The 27014-nt window shown below is 37.3% G+C and overlaps 1 protein-coding gene across 7 annotated transcripts in view; it reads left to right on the top strand.

Annotated features, from left to right (window-relative positions):
* LOC107842404 (probable LRR receptor-like serine/threonine-protein kinase At1g06840) overlaps window positions 1-26395 on the top strand; it is a 31900-nt gene extending 5505 nt beyond the window's left edge. For 6 of the 7 annotated variants that reach the window (XM_047396990.1, XM_016686234.2, XM_047396991.1 and 3 more), the window contains 16 exons: window positions 1356-1499; window positions 1590-1661; window positions 1814-1885; window positions 2512-2586; window positions 4297-4365; window positions 4490-4558; window positions 4737-4808; window positions 4897-4983; window positions 5103-5171; window positions 6799-7307; window positions 10591-10749; window positions 10838-11121; window positions 24883-24934; window positions 25339-25589; window positions 25697-25831; window positions 25946-26395. In XM_047396990.1, coding sequence (XP_047252946.1) covers window positions 1356-1499; window positions 1590-1661; window positions 1814-1885; window positions 2512-2586; window positions 4297-4365; window positions 4490-4558; window positions 4737-4808; window positions 4897-4983; window positions 5103-5171; window positions 6799-7307; window positions 10591-10749; window positions 10838-11121; window positions 24883-24934; window positions 25339-25589; window positions 25697-25831; window positions 25946-26293 — 2467 coding nt within the window. In that variant the 3' untranslated portion in view covers window positions 26294-26395. The remainder of the gene's footprint in view (window positions 1-1355; window positions 1500-1589; window positions 1662-1813; window positions 1886-2511; window positions 2587-4296; window positions 4366-4489; window positions 4559-4736; window positions 4809-4896; window positions 4984-5102; window positions 5172-6798; window positions 7308-10590; window positions 10750-10837; window positions 11122-24882; window positions 24935-25338; window positions 25590-25696; window positions 25832-25945) is intronic. The other variant, XM_016686237.2, reaches the window with a different exon arrangement.
* Window positions 26396-27014: the final 619 nt, after the last annotated feature.

The following is a 27014-nucleotide window of genomic DNA, read 5'->3' on the forward strand; positions in this document are numbered from 1 at the left end:
TGAGAACCATGATTCAGATGCACATGTGGTCAATGAAGAAGAGGAAGACCATCTTTTTGTTGCAACAGATATCTCAAGTAAGGTTTCAACAAATTTTTGGCTAATTGACAGCGGTTGCACCAACCACATGACTTATAACAAGAGTTTGTTTAAAGAATTAAAGCCTACTGAAATATCCAAAGTGAGGATCGAAAGTGGTGACCAGATTCTTGTTGAAGGAAAAGGAACTGTAATCATCAAAATAAGTTTAGGTAATAAAACAATTTCAGATGTTCTTTATGTTCCTGATATTGATAAAAACTTGTTGAGTATTTGTCAGTTGATAGAAAAAGAATACAAAGTATCCTTTGAGAATAAGCATTGCTTCATCAATGATGGTGCTGGAAAAGAAGTTTTGAACATTAAGATGAGAGGTAAACATTTCTCATTTGATCTAATGGAAGATATTTCTGTAGAACATGATAAAGGATTTTCAATTTTCCTTAAGGAATTAAGGCAATGGAGGAGTTATCTATGTTTCAGAAAAATAAAAGGGGTAAGTTTAAATTCAAGATGCAAACGAAGCAGGAAGATATGCCAAAACGGATTTAATAGTTAAGGGTTGCATTCAAGACAAAAAGTGAATTTAGTTCACTACAAGCCGAAAGATGAATCTGCATATTTATTCACAAGGTTACTTTCGGTTATCAAGTGTGGAGATCCCAAGACAGTAAACCAAAATTTTGCAGTTCCTAAAGCAGGGAGGAGTGTTAAAAGTTTTTGTAAGGAATAATGCACAGGACTTGTTTTTTGTTTTTCTCCGGTTTTTTTACATACAACTTCTAGTCAAATTGAGATTCCTATTTTTGGTAGAAGATTGATTAGTTGTTATTTTTGGTAGCAAATAGGTTTTCTTTTACGTTAAATTTAATCTATTTTTAGTTGTAATAGCAGTATTTAAGTTAGAGTTGATGATAAAAAAAAAGAAAAATACTTCTCTGCATCTTGCATCTTGCATCTCTTCTTCTATAACTCATCTCTGTTTTCAGCCTCTAAGTTCTTGGCTCTCCTTGCTGCTTTATTTTTCCTTAACGGTATTAAAACCTTCAATATGATTGCATATTATTAATAGTTGATAATTCTTGTGTAATTCCATATTAGAGGCCTTAATTGTTTGAACAAGTTAAGATATTCTTCTTTGGGATGGAGATTGTTTATTATTGATCATAGAGGAACAAAATTTTCCTGAATTCTGCACATTTGAAGCACTTTAAAAACCCTCTTGATGGAAAGTTCTTTGAGGAAAGAGAAGCCTTGTGCTAGTGAAATTATTGATCTCAATTTGGTTTGATCCTGGAGCGATAATTTTCATGCAGGCTTTTGAATGGAAACCAATTGTCAGGATCTTTAGCGGATGAACTCGGATATCTATCAAATCTCAACAGATTCCAGATAGACCAGAATCAGATATCGGGAGAAATTCCAAAATCGTTTTCTAATTTAAATAGGATAAGACATATGTGAGTTCTCATTTGATTGCTAACTTCCAGATGCAATAATATCTAAGGTTTTGTCTTTCTTATTTAATTTAACATATGATACGTCTGCAGCCACTTCAATAACAATTCACTAAGTGGTCAAATTCCACACGAGCTTTCCAACTTGTCCGCTATTCTTCACTTGTAAGTTAACAAGAAAAAATCTTCTTAGCTGTCTTTTTTTCATGCAGACACACATAATATCAGTGGCCTCTAGGGCATAACTCTTGAAATTGGTTTGTTTCTGTGAATACCTGCTTGCTACATGGTCATGTGATAATTATCTTTTTCAACAGGCTTCTGGATAATAACAATCTATCTGGCTACCTTCCTCCTGAGTTTTCTGCATTTCCAGATCTGGAAATACTGTAAGTTCCTTATATATATTATTGCAGGTATTACCCTCAACAACTGCTTTCTCTCAAGTGGTTAAACAATCTCGACAAGTTATTATTTTGTAAATTTTATACCATGTTGTACTTAATTGTGGAAACAACTTCCACTGTATGTGTTTCTGTCAAGTGGTTTAACTATTTTGGCAAGCCGTTCGTTTATAAATAGAACATTAAGTCATGTTTGAACCAAAAAAATAAGAATAGACTAGTCATAGATTTTGAAGGGCGATTGGCATTTACTACTTATTTGTATTTGGCTGATTCTGTCTTGTTTATCTTAGCTGTACTTTCTTTATTAGCCAAATAACCAGACAACTCATAATACAGAGCATAATTTCTGAGACATCTTATAACAGATATAGAGTTTAAGAGCACTCCTGATCACCATCTTCAGATCTTTCTATTATTGTAAATCGTAAAATCTTCCATCCCCTGCAATGCCTCATTCTAGAAAATTTATTTTGGAGACGTAAATTGCCTTCAACTTAAACCTTTCATGTAATCTGATAGCTGCTTTAGTTTTATAATGTGATGTGTGTGAAGTTTCCTTTTCTGGGATCCATAGACACTAAAGTTTCTTTCTTTTTTTCTTTATGCAGCCAACTTGACAATAACAATTTCAGTGGATCTGAGATTCCAGCTTCTTATGGAAACCTTTCATCGTTGTTGAAATTGTAAATTCTCCTTGCAAAAATTCTGTAGTTTATTATTTTTATTTTTTCCTTCTTTTAAATCCTGTCGATGAGCACTAGTGTGTTATGTCTAAGGAACAATACAGTTATTCACACTCTGCAAGAACTAGTGTAACTATTACTATATTCTAGAGTGATAATGGAAATGAATCCATGATTATGTGTAGGTTTATGCACCTTGACATTTAAAATTCTTGTTAGTCCTCTCTCATTCATTATGTGGTTTAGAGATTTGGGTGCTAATCCGGAAAACATATTGGATATGTCAGTCTGAGTAGTCTTTAGAATAAGCTTAAAATTGCATCTTTAAACATGACTGTTTTATCTTCCCTTTCCTCATATAGGTCTTTTATTGATGGAGCCCAATGCTTGTTTCCGAGCTTTCTAAAATTTGCTTCTTCTTATACTTAGGTCTAGCGCTTTTGTAGCTAGTATAGTATCTTACTGTTTTTTTTTTTCCCCTTCCGTATCTACCGTGCCATATAGGTTTATTGGTATAAGACAATTACTGAATATTGTGTATCCGTATAAGGAAGCCATTGAGTGATAATCTTCAATCCTTATAATCTCTTCTTGAAAATCTGCAGCTCTATCTCGTGTGTTATGGATTTTCCTTGCTCAACAAGAAACAGTTTTCTGACACCATTTTTATTGTTTCCAGGACTAATGCTTTGGTTTATAAGTAGTATAAACTTAAAGAGCAAATGAGAGCGTCTCCAATTACGTTCCTGTATACTTGGGTGTCTGAAATGCATAGCACAGTTATTTAAAATTGATGTTTGTGAGAAAGAATTTCAAACTTGCTTTGTACGTTTAAAGGTGTGAACTATGAACCAATGCATGCATTCTTTAGTGAAGCCAATAATTGAAAAGTTGGGTAAAGATGTGTGTTTGCTCATGGAGCTGTTTATTGTATAACTTGTGACCATTTCTTTCGTGATAATGGTGGTGTCTTGTGCCGACCTTGATTTTTCCGAAATATACCTGCATTTTCCCACCAGTGTAGGCACTACTAGGGTTAACTCTAAGGATTAGGCATGTAGGAAGAAAACACCTTGCTCTTTTTTGTCAGCTGGGACTCAAACTCTAGTTTCCCATGGTTCCATATTCATCAACCACTAGGCCACACCCTTGTGTTTGGATCCCTTTATGACTTTCAGCTTCTGCATTTCTTCATCTGTTGTATTCTTCGGTATCTCTTTTGATAATGTTTGACCCTTTATTTGGCTTCTGCTTTCTCTTTCCTATTCTGTCTATCAGGTAAATGGTGAGAGGGTTAAATAAGTTGACTAAATATCTGAACTCTAAGATGCTGATATAGATTGTGATTAGTGCATTTTCCACCTTAAATCTTTTAAGCTGCATCGGTCTTAGGCTCTTAGCAGAGTTATTATTCTATTGTGCTTTTCTTTACATGTTAGATGATGGTGGAGCGAATGAGTACCAAGGTATAAGAGATATTATGAATTCATGATACATGCTGTGAAAAGAGAACTTACCAAAAATATTATATATGTGAAAGGAATAAAGTTGAAACACAAGTATTTGGATTCCCACGTTATGTGTGAATTGTGAAAGAAAGATTTTGGGATAGTTTATCATGATGGAACATGTTGGTAGAAATAAACATGGAAGTTAATTTTCTCATCTTGCACACTTACTGAAGATCGAATGTTGCTTCTGATATTGCAGAAGTTTCAGAAATTGCTCTTTGCAAGGATCCATTCCTGATTTTAGCAGAATAGGAAACCTAAGCTATCTGTAAGTCCGAGTTTGTTATTGTTTTGTTCTGCTTCCTCGGATAAGCTTCAGCTGTATGCTTCTTACTTCAAGATTGTTCAACTAGCAGATCCCTGAAAATGTCTACCTTCTGCTTGCTATACAGTGATCTCAGCTGGAATCAACTTTCTGGATCTATACCACCGAATAAGCTTTCCAACAATATGACAACTATGTGAGCTTCTTGATTTCGGTCTTGGTAGTTTCTTCATATATTTATATATCCTCTAGTAAATTGACAGAGAACTATTCAAATCATGTTGGCTTTCGTTTCAACAACATTTCAACAGGATTGCCCATGTTCCTTTTACTTCTTAACATATTCTAATTTATATTTCAAATGCATGATGCAGTATTCTATCGCATAACCGTCTTAATGGATCTGTTCCCAAGAGCTTTTCTCTCCTTCCTTCCCTGCAGAAACTGTGAGAACCTTCACCATGTCTTCCAATATCAACTGGTTTTGCTAAGGAAATGTAGCTTTAACAAATTTGTGCGACGGATTTGCCACAGGTCAGCTGCGAACAACTTTCTGAATGGTTCCATTTCCACCAACATTTGGCAAAACAAGACCTTTACTACTACTTCCAGACTTGTGATGTAAGATGTGAAGCAGAACAATAACACATCTTATTTCAGTAGAAGTATTTATTTCCAGAGTTAACCCTTTGAATTTGGATTTCATTCTAACCACTCTTTCATTGATTTTGCAAACCTAGTGATCTGCAGAATAATTCAATTTCAAACATTTCGGGTGCTTTTGAACCTCCTGTAAATGTCACACTAAGGTATGAATCTTCTTCCAAATTAAGAAAACGGAATATTTTGACAGTCGGTTTATGCCCTCATGGACCACATCCAATAGGACGAACAAATGGGTAAAGAAACTAGAACAGAAGCAATATTTCAAAACAAAAAAGAAAAGTACATCGATTTTCCTCGCATGTGTGCCAACAATTACTTGGATTACTTGAAGAAGCACCAGATGCATGGAGTCGCTTCGGTTATGTTTTATCCGCGCACACCGATACACATGCTCTTAGCAATCATATATGATGCTTTATAAAATGAAAATAAAATGCAAAGGACAAGGAGTTGAGAGTACCTTTGAAGTTTCAGTTTTTTGTTGTTTGTAAAAGTAAAGAATGCTAAAAAAGAAAGGAGATATAGATAGAAAAGGGAATTGTGAAATTTTTAGTCACATATTTTCATGTAGTTGTAGTGAAAAAGGATGAAATGATGAAGATCTAAAGGACCATAAAATATGGGTTACGGTTGTGATCATCGTAAATCTTGAGAAATGACAATGTTTTACCAAATAATACAAGTGAAAAAGGGGTATAAAGATATAAATAGATGGAAACTAAAACGAGTTCTGAAGTGCTTTTGTTGAGTCTCTCATCTTATCTGGCATTACATAGGATTGGACCTTATTTATCCATTGACTGTGGAAGGTTCACATCCGTTGGTTTTGAGAAGTTGAAACCCCAATTAGTTAATTAAATTAAAGAGAAAATTACGACCCAATACCTTTGTCCATCTAATTACAAAATATGTGCAGTGTGTATAGGTACTGTATATGTTATACCTATATACATAGACTTTACATAAATGTATACAAATATACATATAGATACATACCTATACATAAAAAATATACATATCTATACATACCTATACACAACATATACATACCATATACAACCGAGTGTATATGTAGTATATACTTAGGCCATATTTGGTAAACTAGATGGCCAAATATTATATTTTGGTAACTATCCCATTAATTAATCGTTGGCGAAAGTAGGCCTGAACAACTGAGAGAGGAAGCAAGATTCTGTAAAATTTGAGTCCACTACATGTCTTATGAAGATCTTTTGATGCGTCACAATATAATTGTAAAAGTTTGTGTATTAAGGGAGTTTTTCTGCAGTATATCACATCAAGACAAAAGTGATATAATCTGGTGTCGTCAAATTCTCGAAGAAGGGAACATCTCATTTAGGAAATTGGAGAACAGAAATTGATCCAAACAAAAAGAGAATGTAGGTCAAATAAACAAGGCCAGAAGTTTTCTTAATCACATTTCTCAGAGAAGTTATTGTGCTAAAATTACTTGTACGTCTTTTTTACTGTTTTTGAAATTCATGTTTTCAGTTATGCACTCTTGTAGTCCAATTATTCATAAGAGTATCTGATTTGGACAGTGAATTGTCATCATCTTTCAGCATGTAGTCTTTCAACTTGCTTTTGGAATTGTTGGAATCTCATGCGGTCGTCTTGAATTCTTAATTGAAAATCTACTTAATGTCCTCTCAAACGAAACTTGCCAATAAAAATGCTTTTAGATTTTATACTTTGTTTAAATTCACCTTTTTTCATAATCTTCCCCTAACTTTAGTAGACAAATTCCAGGTTCCAAGGGAATCCAATCTGCAGTGATACAAGTATCACAAACATTGAAAAATACTGTGGCCCTGACAATGGAGCAGATGATGAGCCTAGTAATTTAACAAATCCAAGTGATATTTGTCCTATTCAAGCATGTCCTACTGACAACTATTTTGAATTTGTTCCTGCATTACCTGAACTATGCTTTTGTGCCTCCCCACTCAGAATTGGATACAGGTTGAAAAGTCCTAGCATATCTTATTTTGATCCGTACAGGCAGCTATTCGAGTCATATGTGACGAGTTCCCTTGACTTGGACCTCTACCAATTGTGGGTCGAATCATATTTTTGGGAAAAAGGACCTCGTCTGAGGATGCATTTGAAGCTTTTCCCGGTAGTTGGGGTCAGTACATTTAATCAAAGTGAGATTCTTCGTATTAGTGAGATTTTTGCCTCGTGGGACTTCCCACGAAGTGACCTATTTGGACCATATGAGCTCCTGAACTTCACACTGCTCGGACCTTATTCATACTGTAAGTATTCATAGCTTAAATCTATTCTAATTATACTTTAGGCTGTGTCATTAAAATTGCATGACAATTGAATCATTGACATACTGCACGTGGATAAGATTGAAATATTTGACTATCATTTCCATTTCTAATCAACAAGTAAATGGATCTTAATTCATAAGATGGAAAAATTTCGAAAAGCAACAGAAGGCTAGGATCCATGATCTAAGGACTTCATATATATTGGATGGAAAAGACATTGAAGTCTATGGTTATACCCAAAGTTTTTTTAAAACTTCAAATATTTTAAGTTGAGGAACCTGGGAGGATTTCAGTTACTTCATTAGAACGCTGAAAAATCTAGGGGTTCAAACCCAGATAGTTTGATCCTTTCTTTGGATCTCAGCCCTTACAGATTTTGTTGGGATGGGAGTTGTTGATAAAGAAGTAGACTTTGGACCTAACTCAACCCCAAAAACTATCTCATCAAGGGAGGTTGTCCTAGACCATATAAGGAGGCCAAATAGCCCTTGTCCCACTGATGTGGAACTCCAACAACTTCTTGCATGCCCAGAGTGGACATCTGGAGCATGGACAATATAAGACGGGGGCCCAATTTCGCAAAGAATGAACTTGGATGGGTATGACTCCGATACCATGTGAGAACTAAAGAAGAAAAATATTATTTAAATGAATTTTATATTATAAAATTGAGTCCTATTTAGACTCTACATGACAACTCTTTTACCAGTAGGGTAGTAGGGTCAATCCTGTTCCTATTCCTATTTGAACACTGCCCATCAAGCTAGTGCATATATAACGAGGTTACTAAGGTGTAACTAATACAAGGACCAGTGAGACACTTGGTGAAAATATATGCACATTGGTCACTCAACTTCACAAATGTTGTACCAATATCTTAAGAGTATCTTTTCTCTGACAAAGTGATAGTTTATCTCAATGTGCCTAGTCCTCTCATGAAATATCAGATTTGATGCGATATAAAGGGTCGTTTGATTATCATGCATAAAAGTTCCATCTGACTGGTTTTTCCAAATTTTAATTCTCTAAGCAATCGTTTAATCCATACTGACAAGTTTCTACTGTCATTGCTCGATATTTTGCTTTTGCACTAGATCGAGCAACTATACTCTGACTTTGTTTCTTACTCTTCCACGAAACCAAATTGCCTCCAACTAGAGTACGATATTCTGATGTAGAACGTCTATCAGAAGGTGATCATGTCCAATCAACATCTGTATATCCAACGATCTGCTCATGGCCTTGGTCCTTACTTAGAATTGATTTTATATATTGTGGAATGCAGTCAAATTTATCCCAATGACTATTACATGGAGAATTCATTAGTTGAATTACAACTCATAGGAAAAAAATGTCAGGTGTAGTTACTTTGAGATAATTCAACTTACCAAACCAACCTGCAAGGAATTGAGCATTTGAATTCATAGGAGTGTCAACGAGCCTACATCCCATCATTTTTGTCTCATCAAGAATGTCTAAGACATACTTTTGTTGTGAAATAACAATAGCTGATCTGGAATAAGCAACTTCAATACGTACTCCCGTCTGTCAAGGGCTAAAAATGCTGGAAGAAATGTTTTAAATTAGTGATATCATCCTGATAATTATAGGTGATAATGATATAACCAACATAAACAATCAAATAAATACATATATTTGGAGCAGAATGTTGATGAGACACAGAGTGATCAACTTCACTATGAGTCAATGACAATCTCCTGAATTACTGTGTTGAACTTTCAAAAGCATGCTCAATGAGAATTTTTGATACCATAGAGTAACCAACACAATTGACATACAAGGCTACTAGACTTCTCCTAAGCAACAAAACCAGGTGGTTTCTCTATATAAACTTCTTCCTTAAGGTCACAGTAAATAAAATATTCTCAAAGTCCAACTAATGAAAAGGCCAATGGTGAACAATAATCTTTGATAGAAAAGGACAGACAAAAGCTATTTTAGCCATGGCAGAGATTATATCACTATATTTAGACTCAAGTATCAGGTATACCCTTTGAGAATGGAGAAAGCCTTAAGTCGATCAACTTGACTGCCCTGACCAATTTTAACTGCATAAACCCAACAACAACCAATAGTAGATTTGCCTGAGGGAAAAGGAACAAGATCTCAAGTACCACTCACCTATAAAGTAGATATCTCATCAATCTTAGCCTGCATCTATCCTTAGTGAGAAAGTGATTCATCTGTAGACCTAGGGGTGGAAATAGAGGACAAAAATAGACATAATTGGGTGATGATAAATGGTGATTACTTACAAAAGTATAATGGAGGTTAGTGTTACGAGTCGATAATTTTCGAAGTGCAATCGATTGACTTATCATTGTCCTCTTAACCATACTCCAGAAAATGAATCTTGGACCTAACTCAACCCCAAAGCTAGGTCAAGATGTGAGGATTGTCCAAAGCATATTAAAGAAACCACACATCCCTTAAAGGGCCGATGAAGGCTGCTTCACATCACACTATAGACCCCCCCCCCCCCCCCCCCCCCCACACACCCACAAAAAAAAAAAATAAAACAAAGACATAATTGGGTGATGATAGATAGTGATTACTTGAAAATGTATAATGGAGGTTAGTGTTACGAGTCGATCGTGTACCTTTTCGAAGTGCAATCGATTGACTTATCATTGTCCTGTTAACCATATACGAGAAAATAGATCTTGGACCTAATTCAACTCCCAAAGCCAGCTCAAGATATGAGAATCACCCAAACCATATTAAAGAAACCACACATCCCTTAAAGGGCCAATGAAGGATGCTTCACACCACACCATACCACACAATCCCCCACCCCCCTCCTGCACATGCCCAAGACTGTACATTCGGTGTGTGGGCGATTTAATATGGGGTCCAACATCAAAAGTGATAATTGAGATGGATCCCCCTCTGATACCATGATAAAAGAATGGACCTTGGACCTAACTCTCTAAAATTTATCTCGTGAGTGGAGGATTGTCCAAAGGCCATATAAGGAAACCAAATAACCCTTGTCCCACCAATGTGAGACTCCACAGAAGTTAGTTCCTGATTTTGAATGACTTGTAAATGGACTTCTAAAATAGTTGCACATTAACCCCACCATTTGTTTTTTATACCTTTTCTTGTGTTGTTAGTTTTACTTCTTTTAGTTGCCACAATGTTATAGCTGACATCATTCCAGGAAATCCATATAATGTCTCAATTGCTTTATTTCCTTTACTAGATCTATATTTCTCATATGATCTTCGCATTGCTGCAGTGAATCCTGAAATCCAACATAAAAAGGAAAGCAAAGGTGTTCTGATAGCTTGCATTGTAGCAGCAGGTGCTTTTGCTGCCTTTGTTTCCACAATTGCCACTATATTAATCACAAGACGACATGCTAAGTATCAAAGCATCTTTTCAAGAAAACGTTTGTGTAAGTTCTCTTATTAGTTTAGCTATAATTTTACTTTATCAAGTCTGCTGTTTTCAATTTTTTCTGTAGTATGTGTTTTTGTTTGCAGCTTCAAGCCTCTCTATAAAAGTAGATGGTGTTAAAAGTTTCACCTTCAGAGAAATGGCCTCAGCCACCAATAACTTTGATACCTCGACTCAAGTTGGTGAAGGCGGATATGGTTCTGTTTTTAGGGGAATTTTAGCTGACAAAACAATTGTTGCAATCAAGCGAGCAAAAGAAGGATCCCTGCAGGGGCAAAACGAATTCTTGACCGAAATAGAACTATTATCAAGGTTACATCACCGTAATCTAGTTGTGTTGCTTGGGTACTGTGACGAGGAAGGAGAGCAGGTATGATAAAGCCTGAAAATCTTTTCAACTTCAACTGTTTTAGTCATTAATAATCCACACATTCATCATGCTAATTATAGCGAGTCGTATTTCTTTAGTGTAGCATCATAAACCTTCTTGTATTCTTTCTCACTTCAGTTGCTAATGAGCAGACTGAATGCTTTCATTAGCTGTTGTAGTATTCTTTTTAAGACACAAAGTGATACAGTCGAGAAATTATGAGTCTTTGTTAGAAAAATGCATAAGAGCTGCAACAGTCTGAATTCTATGTTATCTGTTAGAAGTTAATATTAGTCAACATCTAGTTAGTTTCTATTAATCTTTATCCTTATCCTTAGGAGTTGGTTACTTTTTCGGTTAGGATTGTAATTTATAAATAAGTCAGAATTCTTAATAAAGATGCAGTTTTTTGCTTTCATCAACATCTCTTTGTTAATTTATCAAACTTATGTTCCACTTGTTGATGTTTCTTATGTTCTTCACTCTCTGGAAACTTTCAATTGGTATCAAAGAACTTATTTCTTGAGGGATCTGTGGGTGTTTCATCAAAGTCAGAATTGAAACAAGGCAAGTTTATGAAGCATGAAAGCAGAATCAAGTTTTTCAACAATGGCACCACCTGTTTTTAATGGTGAAAACTATCAGATTTGGGCTGTAAGGATGGAAACTTATCTAGATGCCATGATAAAAAGCCCAAAAAACCCTAGCAGTCGACAACCATAAAAGCCATAGTTTTCCCGCCAATATGGCCACTTTAGCCGGTGGGAAATTCCCACCGGACGACAGTAGTAAGTGTAGTATAGAGGGGACAATAAACGAGCAGCAAAAAATGAATAATAATCCTAAGTTTGCAGATCTGTTGAAGCCAAAAATAGTGGATAATTCTAGTATTAGGGTTCCCCGAAACCCATAGTAATGCCAGATCTTCCTCCAAAATTTTTTGCAAAAGATGCAATCTTTTCAATAGCGCAGCAGTAGGGAGGCCTCTCACAGTAGACATGGCAACTAAAAATCATACTAGGCCTAGTTGTGCAAGAGTTAAAGTGGAGGTGGATTTACTTGCAACATTACCACGAAGGATAAGAATAAATGACGAGAATGATCTTACTAGGGAAATAAAGTCTAAATGGATACAAATTCAGTATGATTATATGCCTAAGTATTGTCAAGATTGTTGTTTACAAGGGCATGTGAGGGAAGTTGTTGGAAAATTCATCCGGAATTATATGAAAAAATGAAGGAGGAGAGTAAAGGTACAGAAGAAAACACTGTGAATAAGGAATCTGGTTAACAAAAGAATCAGCAACCTCAGCATCAGAGTAACATAAGAAGAGGAAACAATAACAATTTTCAGTGGCTTACAAGGAAGAATAGATACAGGAAGGACAGGTCTGGTCGTATTCTAGGAGAGGTAAATGAAAATAACGATGAGGACCTTCCAGTGTCCAATTCTTTTAATGCTTTAAAGGACAAAGAAGGATAAGAAGAACTGACTGACCCAGAAAATGCAGACACAGAAGAACAGAGGGAAGTCCAAGCAGAAGTAGAAGAACTCAGTACTAAGGATTGGGTTAACAAAAGTTTTGGAAAGAGTAATATTCAAGAAGTGGAAGAAGGGAAGCCAACAAATAATAATAATGACAAGGAAAAAAAGAATCAGCAAGGGGATGTCCAGCAGATGAGAATGTTAAAAAAAGAATAGAGGAATAGGAGGAAGGTACCACTGAAGGATTGAAGAAGGATGAAGAAGAGAAGCAAATGCAGTTGTGGCATAGAGAAACAAATGAGCTGATGGTGTTGGAAGGGATTTCTCCTTTAGCTATTCAATCAGATAAGCTACTGGAGAGCTGCAATGAAAAGAAAAAAAACATGGATGGAAATAATTTGGATGATAATATCACTCAAATAGCTCAAGATGTAGATTTATCACCAATGCAAATGGAGGTTTTGAATAGCAAGCAGGGAAAACAAACAAAGAAGAATAAAGGGAGTAGTGCAACCTCAGCTACAATTTGTACAAGGAGTCATACTGCTAAGATTAAACCATGAATGCATTAATATGGAATATAAGGTCTGTTAATACACAGCAGGCCTTTACCAGATTAATCACAATGCAGAGAAGACATCCTTTCTATGTTGTAGGGATTATGGAACCTTTTCAAGATAAGTAGAAAATAGAGAAGTACAGAAGAAGATTAGGGATGAGGCATGTAGTAGTAAATGTTAATGGTAAGATATGGGCTTTCATGGATGAAAATGTGGAATATAGCGTAGTGAAGGATGAGGAGCAATAATTATCATTGAAGTTACAAAATCATGATGCTGATGTTTCTTTAATTGTAACATTAGTATATGCCAAATGTAGCTTAACAGAAAGGCAAGAATTATGGGAATCATTACTAGATATGGCAGATGCTTTTCAACAGCCATGGATAATAGGGGGAGACTTCAATGTCATAAGAAGAAGAAGAAAAATTGGGGGGGGGGGGGGGGGGGGGGGGGGGGGTTACCAGTTACATTCAATGAAACACAGGATTTTAATCAGTGTATTAATTTGTGTAACCTGGATGATCCTCAATTTAAAGGAAACAAATATATTTGGTGGAATGGGATAATTGATGAAGCTTGCATATTTAAAAGATTGGATGGAGTTTTGTACAATAATAGGTTGCAGCGTTTATTTCAGACTTTGGATGTGGAGCATTTACCTAGAAGTGGATCAGATTGTTCCCCGATCCTAATTCAATTCAGAACTGAAAGAGAACAGATAATCAGATCATTCAGGTTTTTGAATTGGTGGTTGAAGGAAGAATCATGTTTGGAAGTGATCAAACAAAATTGGACAGCAGAGATAGAAGGGAATCCTTTCATTGTGTTTCAACATAAGCTGAAGAAAACAAAAACAGCTTTGTCAAGGTGGAGTAAAGAAACTTTTGGTAATATATTTCAGGAAATAGCAACACTGGAAGATATTATCAAAGTTAAAGAGAAGCAATTTGAGGAAAATCCTAGTGGAGTAAACAGAGCAAATTTGAATAAGGCTCAAGCTAAACTAAACTTGCAATTAAAGAGGTAAAAAGATTTTTGGAGACAGAAAGCAGGTTATGAATGGTTTAAAAATGGAGAAAGGAACACAGATTTTTTCCATACAATTTTTAAAGGAAGAAGGAGTAGATTAAGAATCAGAAGAATTCAGAACGAGCAGGGTGAGTGGATGGAAGAAGAACAAGAGATGCTGATTCAGCTATTAATTTTTTTCAGAATCAGTTTACTAAACAGGAAGATGCAGAGGATTTTTCTATGTTAGATGAAGTTCCAAATCTAGCAACTGAACAACAGAATAAGAAGATTTTGAGGATTCCTAATGAAGATGAAGTAAAAGATGCAGTAATGGGATTAAACAGGAATAGTGCAGGGGGACCTAATGGCATTACTAGAGCTTTTTATCAGGATGCTTGGGAAATTATAAAGCAGGATATTCACAAAATGGTAATTGCTTTCTTTTGTGGTTTCCAGCTTCGTAGATTCATTACTCATACTAATTTGGTATTACTTCCAAAAAAGTTAGTAGTGAATACATTTTCAGATATGAGGCCTATATCACTCAATAATTTTGTGAATAAAATCTTTTTAAGAATTATTTATGAGAGGATTAAAGGCTTATTACCACAGTTGATTTCTCCAGAACAAGCAGGTTTTATTCAGGGAAGAAGCATAGCTGAGAATGTTTTAGTGGTGCAGGAAATAGTCTCAGAAATGAAAAAAGAGGGTAAACTTCCTAATATGGTCATGAAACTTGATATGATGAAGGCATATGATAGGGTGGAATGACTATTTCTTACCAAGGTATTGAGGAAAATGTGATTCTCTGAAAGTCTTATAGACATGGTGTATAGATTGTTAGAGAACAATTGGTATTCAATTCTCTTGAATGGGCAACCAAAAGGATTTTTCAAATCTTCTAGGGGGTTGAAGCAGGGTGATCCTTTGTCACCTACTTTATTCATTATTGCAACAGAGGTTCTGTCTAGGAATCTCTAGAAAGTAATGCAGGAAAAGGATTTTAAGCTGTTTGGTATGCCAAGAGGAAGTCCTAAATTGAATCACTTAGCTTTTGCAGATGATATGATCATATTATGCAAAGCTGAAGTGAGAACATTGCAGTTGGTGTCTAATACTTTGGACAAATATGAAGTAGTATCTGGTCAGAAGATCAACAAAGACAAGTGCAATATATTTGCACAAAGGGGTTTCTAATGGAGTGAGAATAATAGCAGAAGTTGCTACAGGCATATTGAGGAAAGATTTTCCTTTCACATATCTTGGTTGTCCTATTTTTTATATGAGGAAGAAAAAAGAATATTATTAGCAGCTAGTGAATAGGATAGCAAATAAGGTTCAGAATTGGAAAGGAAAGCTTCTTTCATATGGAGGTAAAGCAGTGTTGATTAAGCATGTGTTGGAGGTAGAGCAGTGTTGATTAAGCATGTGTTGCAGTGTGTTCCTATTCACTGTTTATTAGTGATGAATTCACTTCTAAATGTACTGAATTCTATACAAAAGATTCTTGCTCAATTTTTTTGTAGTAGTAAAATTGGAGAAAAGGGTAAGCATTGGGTGAAGTGGCAGGATGTGTGTCTACCACAAGAGGAAGGAGGGTTGGGTTCTAGAAGATTGTCTAATGTTTTTATGGCATTATTCTGTAAACTGTGGTGGACCTTTAGGACAACAAAATCCATTTGGAAGGAGTATATGTTCAATAAATATTGCAGAAAGGAGCATCCAACACTGCTGGTATGGAAAACTGGATCAGGGGGTTCACAGGTATGGAAGAAGATGCTAATTGCTAGAGATTTGGTGGAGCATTTGATAGTATGGCAATTGAAGGAAGGCAATTCTAATTTATGGCTAGATAATTGGACTGGATATGGTGATTTAGTCTCCTTAATGAAAGCAAATTGGGAGGAGAATATGTAGTACCAACAAGTCAAAGATATCACAAGAGAAGGTATATGGGATAAAAACAGTTAGTTAAAAATATGTTACACCAGAAATTGCTGAGCATATTCTTACTAAAGTTCAACCACCTACAGGAGAAAGTCAGGATATTCCAATGTGGACTATGGATACAAAGGGAGATTTCAAAGTGAAGAGTGCTTGGCAGTATATCAGGAACAAGGGTCACATGAGCAACATTCATAAGTATATTTGGAGTTTGCGAGGGCCTTTGGGTTGGTGGTAGTGAATTCCAACTTTCCGAAGAAGAGCATCTAGTTACTTTCCGTAGTAGGTTAGCCAAGACCCAGATTAACTTTTTGCTGCTTAGGAAGGGGGATAGAACTTTGTGTAAGGATTGTAAGGTTATCCCGAGTGAGAATTTTGCGACCCAGCATAGACTCCTGGTGATGGACTTGGTTATTAAGAAGGGCAAGTTGAGGCGGGGTGGGAAGGGTCGACCTAGAGTTAGGTGGGGCAGTCTGACTCCGGGTAGTGCTTTGGAGATAGGGGCGAAGTTGGAGGGTATGGGGGTATGGGATAGTAGGGGGACGTAGAAAGTATGTGGGATAGGGCTGCTAGTTGCATCAGGGAGTCTGCTAGAGAGGTGTTGGATGTTTCGAGAGGTGGGTCTGGCCGGTATCGGGGGGATTGGTGGTGGAATGAAGCTGTTAAGAAGAAGGTGGAGACGAAGAAGGCGACTTATGTTAAGTTGGTTGAGAGTAAGGATGAAGAGAAGAAGCGGGCGAGTAAGGAGGAGTACAAGTTAGCTAAGAAGGAGGCTAAGTTAGCAGTTACGGCTGCTAAGACAGCAACTTTTGAGAGTTTGTATAAGGGGTTAGAGGAGAAGGGCGGGGAGAAGAGGTTGTTTAGGCTTGCCAAGGTTAGGGAGCGGAAGGATCGGGATCTGGACCAAGTAAAGTGCATTAAGGGGGAGGATGACAGAGTTTTGGTGGAAGACGTCCTCATTAAGAAAAGATGACAGTCGTATTTCCATAGACTCTTGAATGATGAGGGGAACAAAGGTGTCGTGTTAGGGGAGTTAAAGCAGTTCGGAAAGTGTCGCGACTTTGGCTTTTGTCGGCGTTTTAAGGTAGAGGAGGTCAGTGAGGCTATTCGCAAGATGTGAAGGGACAGGGCGATGGGGCCCGATGAGATTCCTGTGGATTTTTGGAATTTCTCTGGCCGGACTGGTTTGAGGTGGCTAACTGACTTATTTAATAATATTTTCAAGTCAGCAAAGATGCTCGAGGCATGGAGATGGAGCACGATGATTTCTTTGTATAAGAACAAAGGTGACATTCAGAGTTGCAACAATTACCGGGGTATTAAGTTGTTGAGTCACACGATGAAGATTTGGGAGAGCGTGGTGGAGCGGAGGTTGAGGAAGATTGTGTCTATTTCAGAGAATCAATTTGGTTTTATGCCTGGTCGCTCCACGGTTGAGGCAATTCACCTAGTGCGGAGACTGGTAGAGTAGTATAGAGAGAGAAAGAGGGATCTTCACATGGTGTTTATTGACTTGGAAAAGACGTATGACAAGGTCCCTAGGGAGGTTTTTTGGAGATGCTTGGAGGCGAGAGGGCTCCCGGTGGCATACATTAGAGCGATTAAGGACATGTATGAGGGGGCGAAGACTCGGGTAAGGACAGTGAGAGGAGATTCTGAGCATTTTCTAGTCTTGATAGGGTTGCACTAGGGATTGACTCCAAGTCCGTTTTTATTTGCTTTGGTGATGGATGTGTTGACGCGGAATATTCAAGGCGAGGTGCCTTGGTGTATGCTTTTCGCGGATGATATTGTTTTGATTGAGGAGTCGCGACAAGGGGTTAACGATAAGCTGAATGGTTTGGAGACAAACCTTGGAATCTAAAGGTTTTCGGTTGAGTAGGATCAAGACGGAGTACTTGGAGTGCAAGTTTAGTTAATCGAGGCAAGAGTAGGTGATAGTGAAGTTGGATTCTCAGGCGGTTTGCAAGAAGGATAGTTTTAAGTATCTCGGGTCTACGATTCAGGGGAATGGAGAGATAGATGGGGATGTCTCTCACCGTATTGGGGCAGGTTGGATGAAATGGAGGCTCGCTTCGGGAATTTTATGCGATAAGAAGGTGCCCCCCAAGTTGAAAGGCAAATTCTATAGAATTGCAGTCCGACCTGCTATGCTGTATGGAGCGGAGTGTTGACCGGTTAAGAATTTTCATATCCAAAAGTTGAAGGTGGCGGAAATGAGGATGTTGCGTTGGATGTGTGGATTCTCGAGGGCTGACAGAGTTAGGAATGAAATTATTCAGGAAAAGATGGGAGTAGTGTCAGTAGAGGATAAGATGCTGGAAGTGAGGTTGAGGTGGTTTGGTCATGTGATGAGGAGGGGCGCGAATGCCCCAGTTCGTAGATGTGAGAGGTTGGCCTTGGAAGGTTTCAAGCGGGGTAGGGGTAGACCGAAGAAATGCTGAAGAGAAGTGATTAAGCGTGACTTGGAGCAGTTACAGCTGACTGAGGACATGACCCTAGATAGGAAGTTATGGAGGAATAGCATTAGGATAGAGGGCTAAGGGTGTGAATGAGTCGCAGTCAGTATTTAGGTTGAACTTGGTGTCCCGTGTTTGGCAATGTACAATATGTTTGTGGATGTCGTACATATGTTATTTTATCCTGTTCTATGCTTTTGTTGCTCTTTCATACTGTCTTTTGTCTTGAGCCCGGGGTCTATCGGAAACAACCTCTCGACCTCTTTAGTGGTAGTGGTATGGACTGTGTACACTCTACCCTCCCCAGACCCCACTATGTGGGAATATACTGGGTTTGTTGTTGTTGTTGGTTTACCTTTCAAAATATGCTTCTTTATGTGAAGGTTATGGAAGAGGAAAATACTAGTTGATGATAATGCTAGAAGATGGGGGATGCGATAATGCTAGAAGATGGGGGATGCAGGGACCTTCTAAATGTTGGTGTTGTGAAGAACCTGCAGTGGAGACACTTGCACATGTTTTCAGAAGGTCACCTTATGCTAACAAGACTTGGTTCTACTTTTCTTCTTTTGCAAGTATATGTATTCAAAACTTGACTCTAAGGGGTACTATTTTGAAGTGGTGGGAGGCTGAGGTGAAGATGAAAGAACAATCTTATTATCATGCTCTTCCTAGCATTATTCTATGGGAACTCTGGAGAAGAAGAAACAGAAAGAAGCGTGGGAACAAGAGCACTACAGATTTGAGACTCATTCACAACATAACAAGAAATTTGAGGCTTTTATTAATGGTCAGACAACCTACAAGAGTTTTCTCTACTAAATGGCCTCAAATTGTACAGGAGCTAGCTAAGTCTAAAAGCAAGATCAAGGTGACAAAAGTGATGTGGGAGATGCCTGAAGATGGCTGGGTGAAATATTATACTGATGGGGCAGTCAGAAGTGAAGAGGGAGGCAGTTCATATGCTTTTTGTCTAAGGGGTGGGAATGGTGATGTGCTATATGCTAACGCAGAACCATAACAATATGCAAATAGTATGTAGGCAGAAGCAAATGCAATTCTGCATGCAGCTAAGCATTGTAACCAGACACAATATGATGAGGTAATTATTCAGATGAACTCTCTAGTTATGCAGAAGGTATTATCAGGAAATTGGAAGTGTCCATGGAACATTGTAAGCATAGTAAAGGAGATAGAGCAGTATTTGCAAGATAAACAAGTAATATATAAGCACATTTACTGGAAAGGAAATCAGTTAGCTGATTATCTTGCTAATCTAGCAATAGAGTCAGGAGCAATCTCTATCACCAGTTTTCAACAACTTCAGAAGAAAGGAAAAACTATTCTTAATAGTGATAAATAGCAGTGCCCCTATTTGAGAATCACACCACTAAAGGGATAGAGGGCAATTGGGAAGTTAGGCTATGTAGTCATGAACACAGCAAAAACAAAGCATGCTTTAACTACTCTAAACTACTTCAGCCAACAAAATAGATTCTTAGCTTCATGGTAGGATCTAGGGGGAGATTTCAGCTGCATAAACCTAATTGTAAAGCAGATACCAGATTCTTCGTGGTCCAAGCATCCCTTATCATCATCTTGTCTAGATCTGAGCATCACAAGCAGAAAGCACTAAGGCAAGCATTGGAAAATTCTTAAATGGAACAAAAAGGCAATGAGAAGAGTCATACTTGGAAGTAGCAGCTTAACCCAGTTGAATAGAGCCAGCAGAGATGCTCAAAATGCCCTTCAGAGTCTCATAAATCGGAGAAATCAGATACAAAAGAAGCAGCATCAATATTCAAGTTATACGAAGTTGAGACAACAAAGTAAGGGAGGAAATACTCACTGTTGGAAGCTGAATCTGAAGGAGAAGCTTCGACAAGAAGGCGGTACAAGATCGATTCTCCAGAGTAACAATTGAAAGAAGCCAACGTTGAAGAAAGGAAGGAATATGTTGAAAGGCGGCGTGAATGAGATAGGGATTAGGAAAGTTATCATTTTTGGAAACCTACTGATTATATTTGTTGTTATTGGATCCGGGTTGGGCCGGATCAGATAAATAGGATTACAATGTTTAATTGTATAATGGGTTGGTCCATTATTGTTTGTTAATTATTAATAAAATACCAAATTAAATAAAAAAAAAATTATCTAGATGCCATGGATATGTGGGAGGCAGTTGAAGAGGATTATGAAATTCCTTCGTTGCCTAACAATCCAACTATGGCCCAGATCAAGAACCATAAAGACAGGAAAACTAGAAAATCAAAGGCAAAAACATGTCTATTTTCAGTAGTATCTTCAATTTTCACTCGAATTATGTCTCTAAAGTCAGCCAAAGACATATGGGATTATCTCAAGTCAGAATATGAAGGGGATGAAAGGATCAGAGGTATGCTAGTTCTGAATTTTATAATAGATTTCGAGATGCAGAAGACGAAAAAAATCGAAATCATAAAAGATTACTCTGAAAGGCTCCTGAACATAGCAAATAGGGTAAGGTTTCTTGGTTCTGTGTTTAATGATTCTCATATTGTTGAAAAAATTCTGGTAACTGTGTCGGAAAGATTTGAAGCAACCATAATTACTTTGGAAAACACCAAGGATCTGTCCAAGATGACCTTGGCGGAGTTGTTGAATGCTTTGCAGGCTCAAGAACAATGAAAGGTCACGAGAGATAAAAGGAAATACCGATGGAGCATTGTTTGCCAAGCCTCAAGATGAAGGCAAAAATTAAAAGAAGAAGAACAAGAAGAATGGTGAAAGTGCTCCAACAGGCACTGCCAAAGGAAAAACTGGAAACACAAAGAGAAGTTTTCCTCCATGTAAGCATTGTAACAAGAAAGGTCATCCACCATACAAGTGTTGGAGAATGCCTGATGCTAAGCGTAGTAAATGCAATCAACTTGGGCATGAAGTTGTCATTTGCAAGAACAACAATCAGCAACAAGTAGCAGATGCTCAGATTGTTGATGGAGAAGAGGAAGATCAACTCTTTGTTGCTACATGTTTTTCAAGTAAATCATCAAGTGAGTGTTGGTTGATTAATAGTGGATGCACTAATCACATGACAAACGACAAACATCTTTTCAAGGAATTGAAGCCTACGACCATTACTAAAGTCAGAATAGGTAACAGTGAATATATTCCTGTAAAAGGAAAAGGGACGGTTGCTATTCCAAGCCAGTCAGGTATAAAAACAATTTTTGAAGTGCTTTATGTACCTGAAATAGATTAGAACTTGCTTAGTGTTGGTCAATTGATGGAAAACGGTTTCAAATTAAATTTTGAATATAAACATTGCTTGATCAAGGATGCATCAGATCGAGAAATGTTTAAAGTAAGAATGAGAGGTAAAAGTTTCTCATTAGATCTATTTGAGGAGGAGCATGTGGTTTTTTCAGTCAAAGAAAATGTTGCAGAAGTATGACACAAAAGACTCAGACATTATCACTATGAAGGGTTGCTTAAAATGCAAAAAGTAAAAATAGTCGAGGACTTATCTGTTTTAGAAGTGAATTCTTCAAATTGCCTTGCGTGTCCATATGGGAAACAAAGCAGACTTCCATTTCCAAAGACAACTTGGAGAGCCTCAAAGAAATTGTAACTAATTCTTACTGATATAGCAGGACCTCAAAGGAACTCCCTCACTAAAAGGTAGTCTTTACTATATCATTTTTGTTGATGATTTAACTCGCATGTGCTGGATTTACTTTCTTAAGCATAAGTCAGAGGCTGCTAATGTCTTTCGGAAGTTCAAAGCAAAGGTAGAAAATGCAGCTAATTGTAAAATTCAGTCTGTACGAACAGATAATGGAAAGGAATACACTTCTCAACAATTCAACATTTTATGTTAGGAAGCAGGGATTCATCATCAACTTACTACTCTATATACTCCAAACAAAATAGAGTAAGTGAAAGAAGGAACAAATACATAATGGAGATGACCAGATGCATGTTGCACGAGAAGAACTTGCCAAAGAAATTTTGGCCAGAAGCTGCAAATACATCAGGTTTTCTCCAAAATAAGCTTCCCACAAAGGCGGTGAAAGATCGAACTGCTTTTGAAGCTTGGTATGGGTTCAAACCATCATTAAACTTTCTTAAAGTGTTTGGCTGTCTCTGTTTTTTTTATGTTCCTCAGGTTAAACGAGACAAGCTAGATAAGAAATTTGTTCCAGGCATTTTTATTGGATAAAGTGCAGTTTCAAAGGCATATAAAGTCTTCCAACCGCAAACTGAAAATATAATCTTCAGTATAGATGTGTATTTTTTGGAGAATGAAGAATGGTGTTGGGAAGACTCAAAGAAATCTGTGCTAAACTCTTCGGACTCAGCAGAAAAGTTTCCTGCCAAAGTTCCTGAAAAACAAATATCACTCTCATCGCAAGATGAAATGGTGGATCATTCACCAGGTAAAGATACTCGACTCAGAGATGTAGTGTGGCAGTATGTGAACCTAATGTATACATTGAAGTCAAGAATGATGAAAATTGGGTGGCTGCAATGAAAGAGGAGTTGTTTATGATTATGAAGAACATGACTTGGGAGCTTGTTGATCAACCTGAAGACAGAAAAGTAATTGGGTTGAAATGGGTTTTCAGAACAAAGTTAAATGTCGATGGTTTAGTCAACAAGCATAAAGCAAAACTTGTTGTTAAGGGATATGCTCAAATTTTTGGTGTGGATTATTTTGATACATTCGCACCAGTGGCTAGGCTTGACACGATCAGGTTACTTCTTGCTCTTGTTGCATAATTGTGATGGAAAGTGTATCAGATGGATGTCAAATCTACATTTCTTAATGGTTTTCTCCAGGAAGAAATGTATGTTGAGCAACCCGAAGGCTTTGTGGCAAAAGGAAAGGAGGACAAAGTTTACAGGCTAAGAAAGACTCTTTATGGACTTAAACAGGCACCAAGGGTCTGGTATGGTCGAATAGATGATCATTTGCTTGGGTTAGGCTTTGAAAAGAGTATCAGAATCTACTCTTTATGTTAAACATAATGGCATTACTATTCTTGTTGTGTCTATATATGTGGATGATGTACTAGTTACATGGAGCAATACAAAGCATATTGAGGATTTCAAGCAAGAAATGATGCAAGCCTTCGAGATGAATGATCTTGGTCTAATGTCCTATTTTCTTGGAATGGAAATCAAACAGGGACAGAATGAAGTTTTCATTTGCCAGAAGAAATACGCTAAGGAAATTCTCAAGAAGTTCAACATGGAAGATTGCAAGGAGATGAGTACTCCTATGATCCAAAAAGAGAAACTAAGCAAGAATGATGGAGCAGAGAAAGTGGAGGAAACGTACTTCAGAGGCTTAGTCGGCTGATTGATGTATCTCACAGCTACAAGACTTGATATTTTGTATGCTGTAAGCATTTTATTGAGGTTCATGCATTGGGCTAGTGAGCTGCATCTAAAAGCAGCAAAAAGAGTAATCGGATACATCAAAGGAACCATTAATTATGGTGTCAAGTTTCAGAAAAATCCAAATCTGAAACTACTTGGATTTTTCTGATAGTGATTGGGCTGGATCAGTGGATGACATGAAGAGCACATCTGAATATTGCTTTAGTCTTGGCTCAGGAATATTTTCGTGGTGCTCAAAGAAGCAGGATATTGTGGCTCAATCCACTGCAGAGGCAGAATTTGTGGCTGCAGTAGTGAATCAAGCTCTGTGGTTGAGGAAAATATTTATTGATCTGCATATGAATCAAACAAAAGGAACTGAAGTATTTGGAGACAACCAATCTGCGATAGCAATTTCTCACAATCCTGTATTTCATGCCAAAACAAAACACTTCAATATCAAGCTTTTTTTGTTGAGGGAAGTGCAAAAAACTGGTGATGTGTTTCTGCTCTATTGCAAAATTGAGGAGCAGCTGGCTGATATCTTCACCAAGTCTTTACCGGGAAGCAAATTTCAACTTCTCAGGAAAAAACTTGGAATTTGCAGCTCTTAAAGCAAGGAGTGTTAGAAAAATGCATAAGAGCTGCAGCAGTCTGAATTCTATATTATCTGTTAGAAGTTAATATTAGTCAGCTGTTAATTAGTTTCTATTTAATCCTTATCCTTATCCTTAGGAGTTGGTTACTTTTTCAGTTAAGATTGTAATTTATAAATAAGTCAGAATTCTTAATAAAGCTGCAGTTTTTTGCTTTCATCAACATCTCTCGGTTAATTTATCAAACTTATGTTCCACTTGTTTATCAACAAGTAAAATCCGTTTCTTATGTTCTTCACTCTCTGGAAACTTACAGTCTTCTGTTGATACATTTGCAGATGCTGGTTTATGAGTTCATGCCCAATGGAACTTTGCGAGACTGGCTTTCTGGTAGGTAGTTTTTTCCGGGTTGTTTCCTGCTTTAGTATGATTAATCGTCCATTTCTTCCTTTTAGTTTAGGAGTGAAGAGCCAAGGAGGGGTTTCAATATTTATAGCTGATCCATGCACATGTTGTGTCATTAGTACTATGGTGAACTGATAATACAGGCTTCAGGATTTTATTGCGTTCGTACGGAAACCAATGTCAAGGTGGTGACTGATCTAAAACTTGCATAATGGAAAGATACCTCAGGAAGTCCAATAGTGAGAGACAACATAGATTCCATCTTCGTTTTCCTTATCATAACAAGAAAAGTTCTTAGTTTCTTTATGCGGCTGTGGTAAACTTAGATTGATTGTGGTTGAGAATATTTTCTATTGCTATCTGAGTAGGTGATTTCCTTAATTTGACAGCTAAAACTAAGCAAAATTTGAAGTTTGGAGCAAGGTTGGGGATCGCACTGGGTGCATCTAAAGGCATCCTTTACCTCCATACTGAAGCTGATCCACCCATATTCCACAGGGATGTCAAAGCCAGCAATATTCTTTTGGACTCTAAACTCACTGCCAAAGTTGCTGATTTTGGATTGTCTCGGCTTGCACCTGTCCAGGATGATGATGGTGTTCTGCCAAATCATGTGTCAACAATCGTGAAGGGGACACCTGTAAGTCTGACTATGCTTCATTCAGCAGTAGATTTTCCATCTTTTAGGAAATATTTGTGCAATGATCTGGCTGATTATCTTATAAGATTCTGGCTGTATGTACACAGGGTTACCTTGATCCTGAATATTTCTTGACCCGTAAAATGACAGACAAAAGTGATGTCTACAGCCTTGGTGTTGTATTTCTGGAGATCTTAACCGGCATGCATCCTATCTCACATGGAAAAAACATTGTCCGTGAGGTATTTCTGTCGGCTGAAAACTTATTGGAATACCAAAACAGTGGATATTTGATTATTTGTCTATCATTTTAGCAATAGAGGCATAGGAATGAAAACTTTAGCTGTCTATGACAGGTCAATATGGCTTGTAAATCGGGAATAATGTTCTCCATTTTGGACAACAGCATGGGATCTTACCCCTCTGAATGTGCAGAGAAGTTCGTGGCGTTGGCCCTGAGCTGTTGCCAGGACAAACCAGAAGACAGACCCTCGATGCTGGAGGTGGTTAGGACGCTGGAAACCATACTCCGCATGATTCCCTATACTGATGCCGATCCTTTGGATAATAAAGCTAGTTTCACTGAAACTACGTCATCATCTTCATATTCTAATACTAGAAGCGGAGACCTATTTGCATCATCATCCAATGTATCGGGTGGTGATCTTATTAGTGGTGTTACTCTTACTATTACACCTCGTTAACATTAATTAGCTTGTCTTTTGACTACATAAACTTTAGCTTGTAGACACTGGTGCTATGACTAGTAAGAAGGCAATACGACTTTGTGTTTTATGTTTGTTGTTTATCTGTGTACCACCTAACAGCTTTAGTTTTATGCATATTCCTAAAGAATCTGTTGTGACAGACAACCCCTGTAGATGTACTATTACATTATACATGACGTGCTTTAGCACGTCTGAAGAAATGCTACATGTAGTTAGCTATCACAAGCACACCATTAGGACTTGTAAGATGGCGGGATACTAGGTAACCCTGTCTATCCTTCAGCCAAGTCTGACATTCAGTATATGCATTCAATCAAGGAATGAAGCTACTGTAAGATATTGTTAACTACTTCGTTCCACAAAAATTGAAATTCTTTCCTAACTTCGTTCTTCTTCATTTCACCTGCTACTCTCCAATAGCCCCTTGGAGAAAGAGGTGGGAAAAAAGAAAGAAAGAAATGGAACACCTTCTTCTGAAAAAATCTCTCTTCCAAATGAACGAATTACGTTGAAATTTGACACAAAGGCGTGATAACTTCCAACGCAGTAAATTCAAGGAAATTGAAAATTAATAGCCTTTTTGACCAAACTTTGGTGTGCATTTTTCTTAAACTTCCTTATTTGGGAGAGATTAAGTGCTTGTGAGAGGAGCAAAAATCGATTTTCGAAAGTTAAAAAAAAATTCTCCAAAGTACAT

The sequence above is a fragment of the Capsicum annuum genome, chromosome 9, assembly GCF_002878395.1.
Source record: "Capsicum annuum cultivar UCD-10X-F1 chromosome 9, UCD10Xv1.1, whole genome shotgun sequence".
In the NCBI taxonomy this organism is placed as follows: domain Eukaryota; kingdom Viridiplantae; phylum Streptophyta; class Magnoliopsida; order Solanales; family Solanaceae; genus Capsicum; species Capsicum annuum.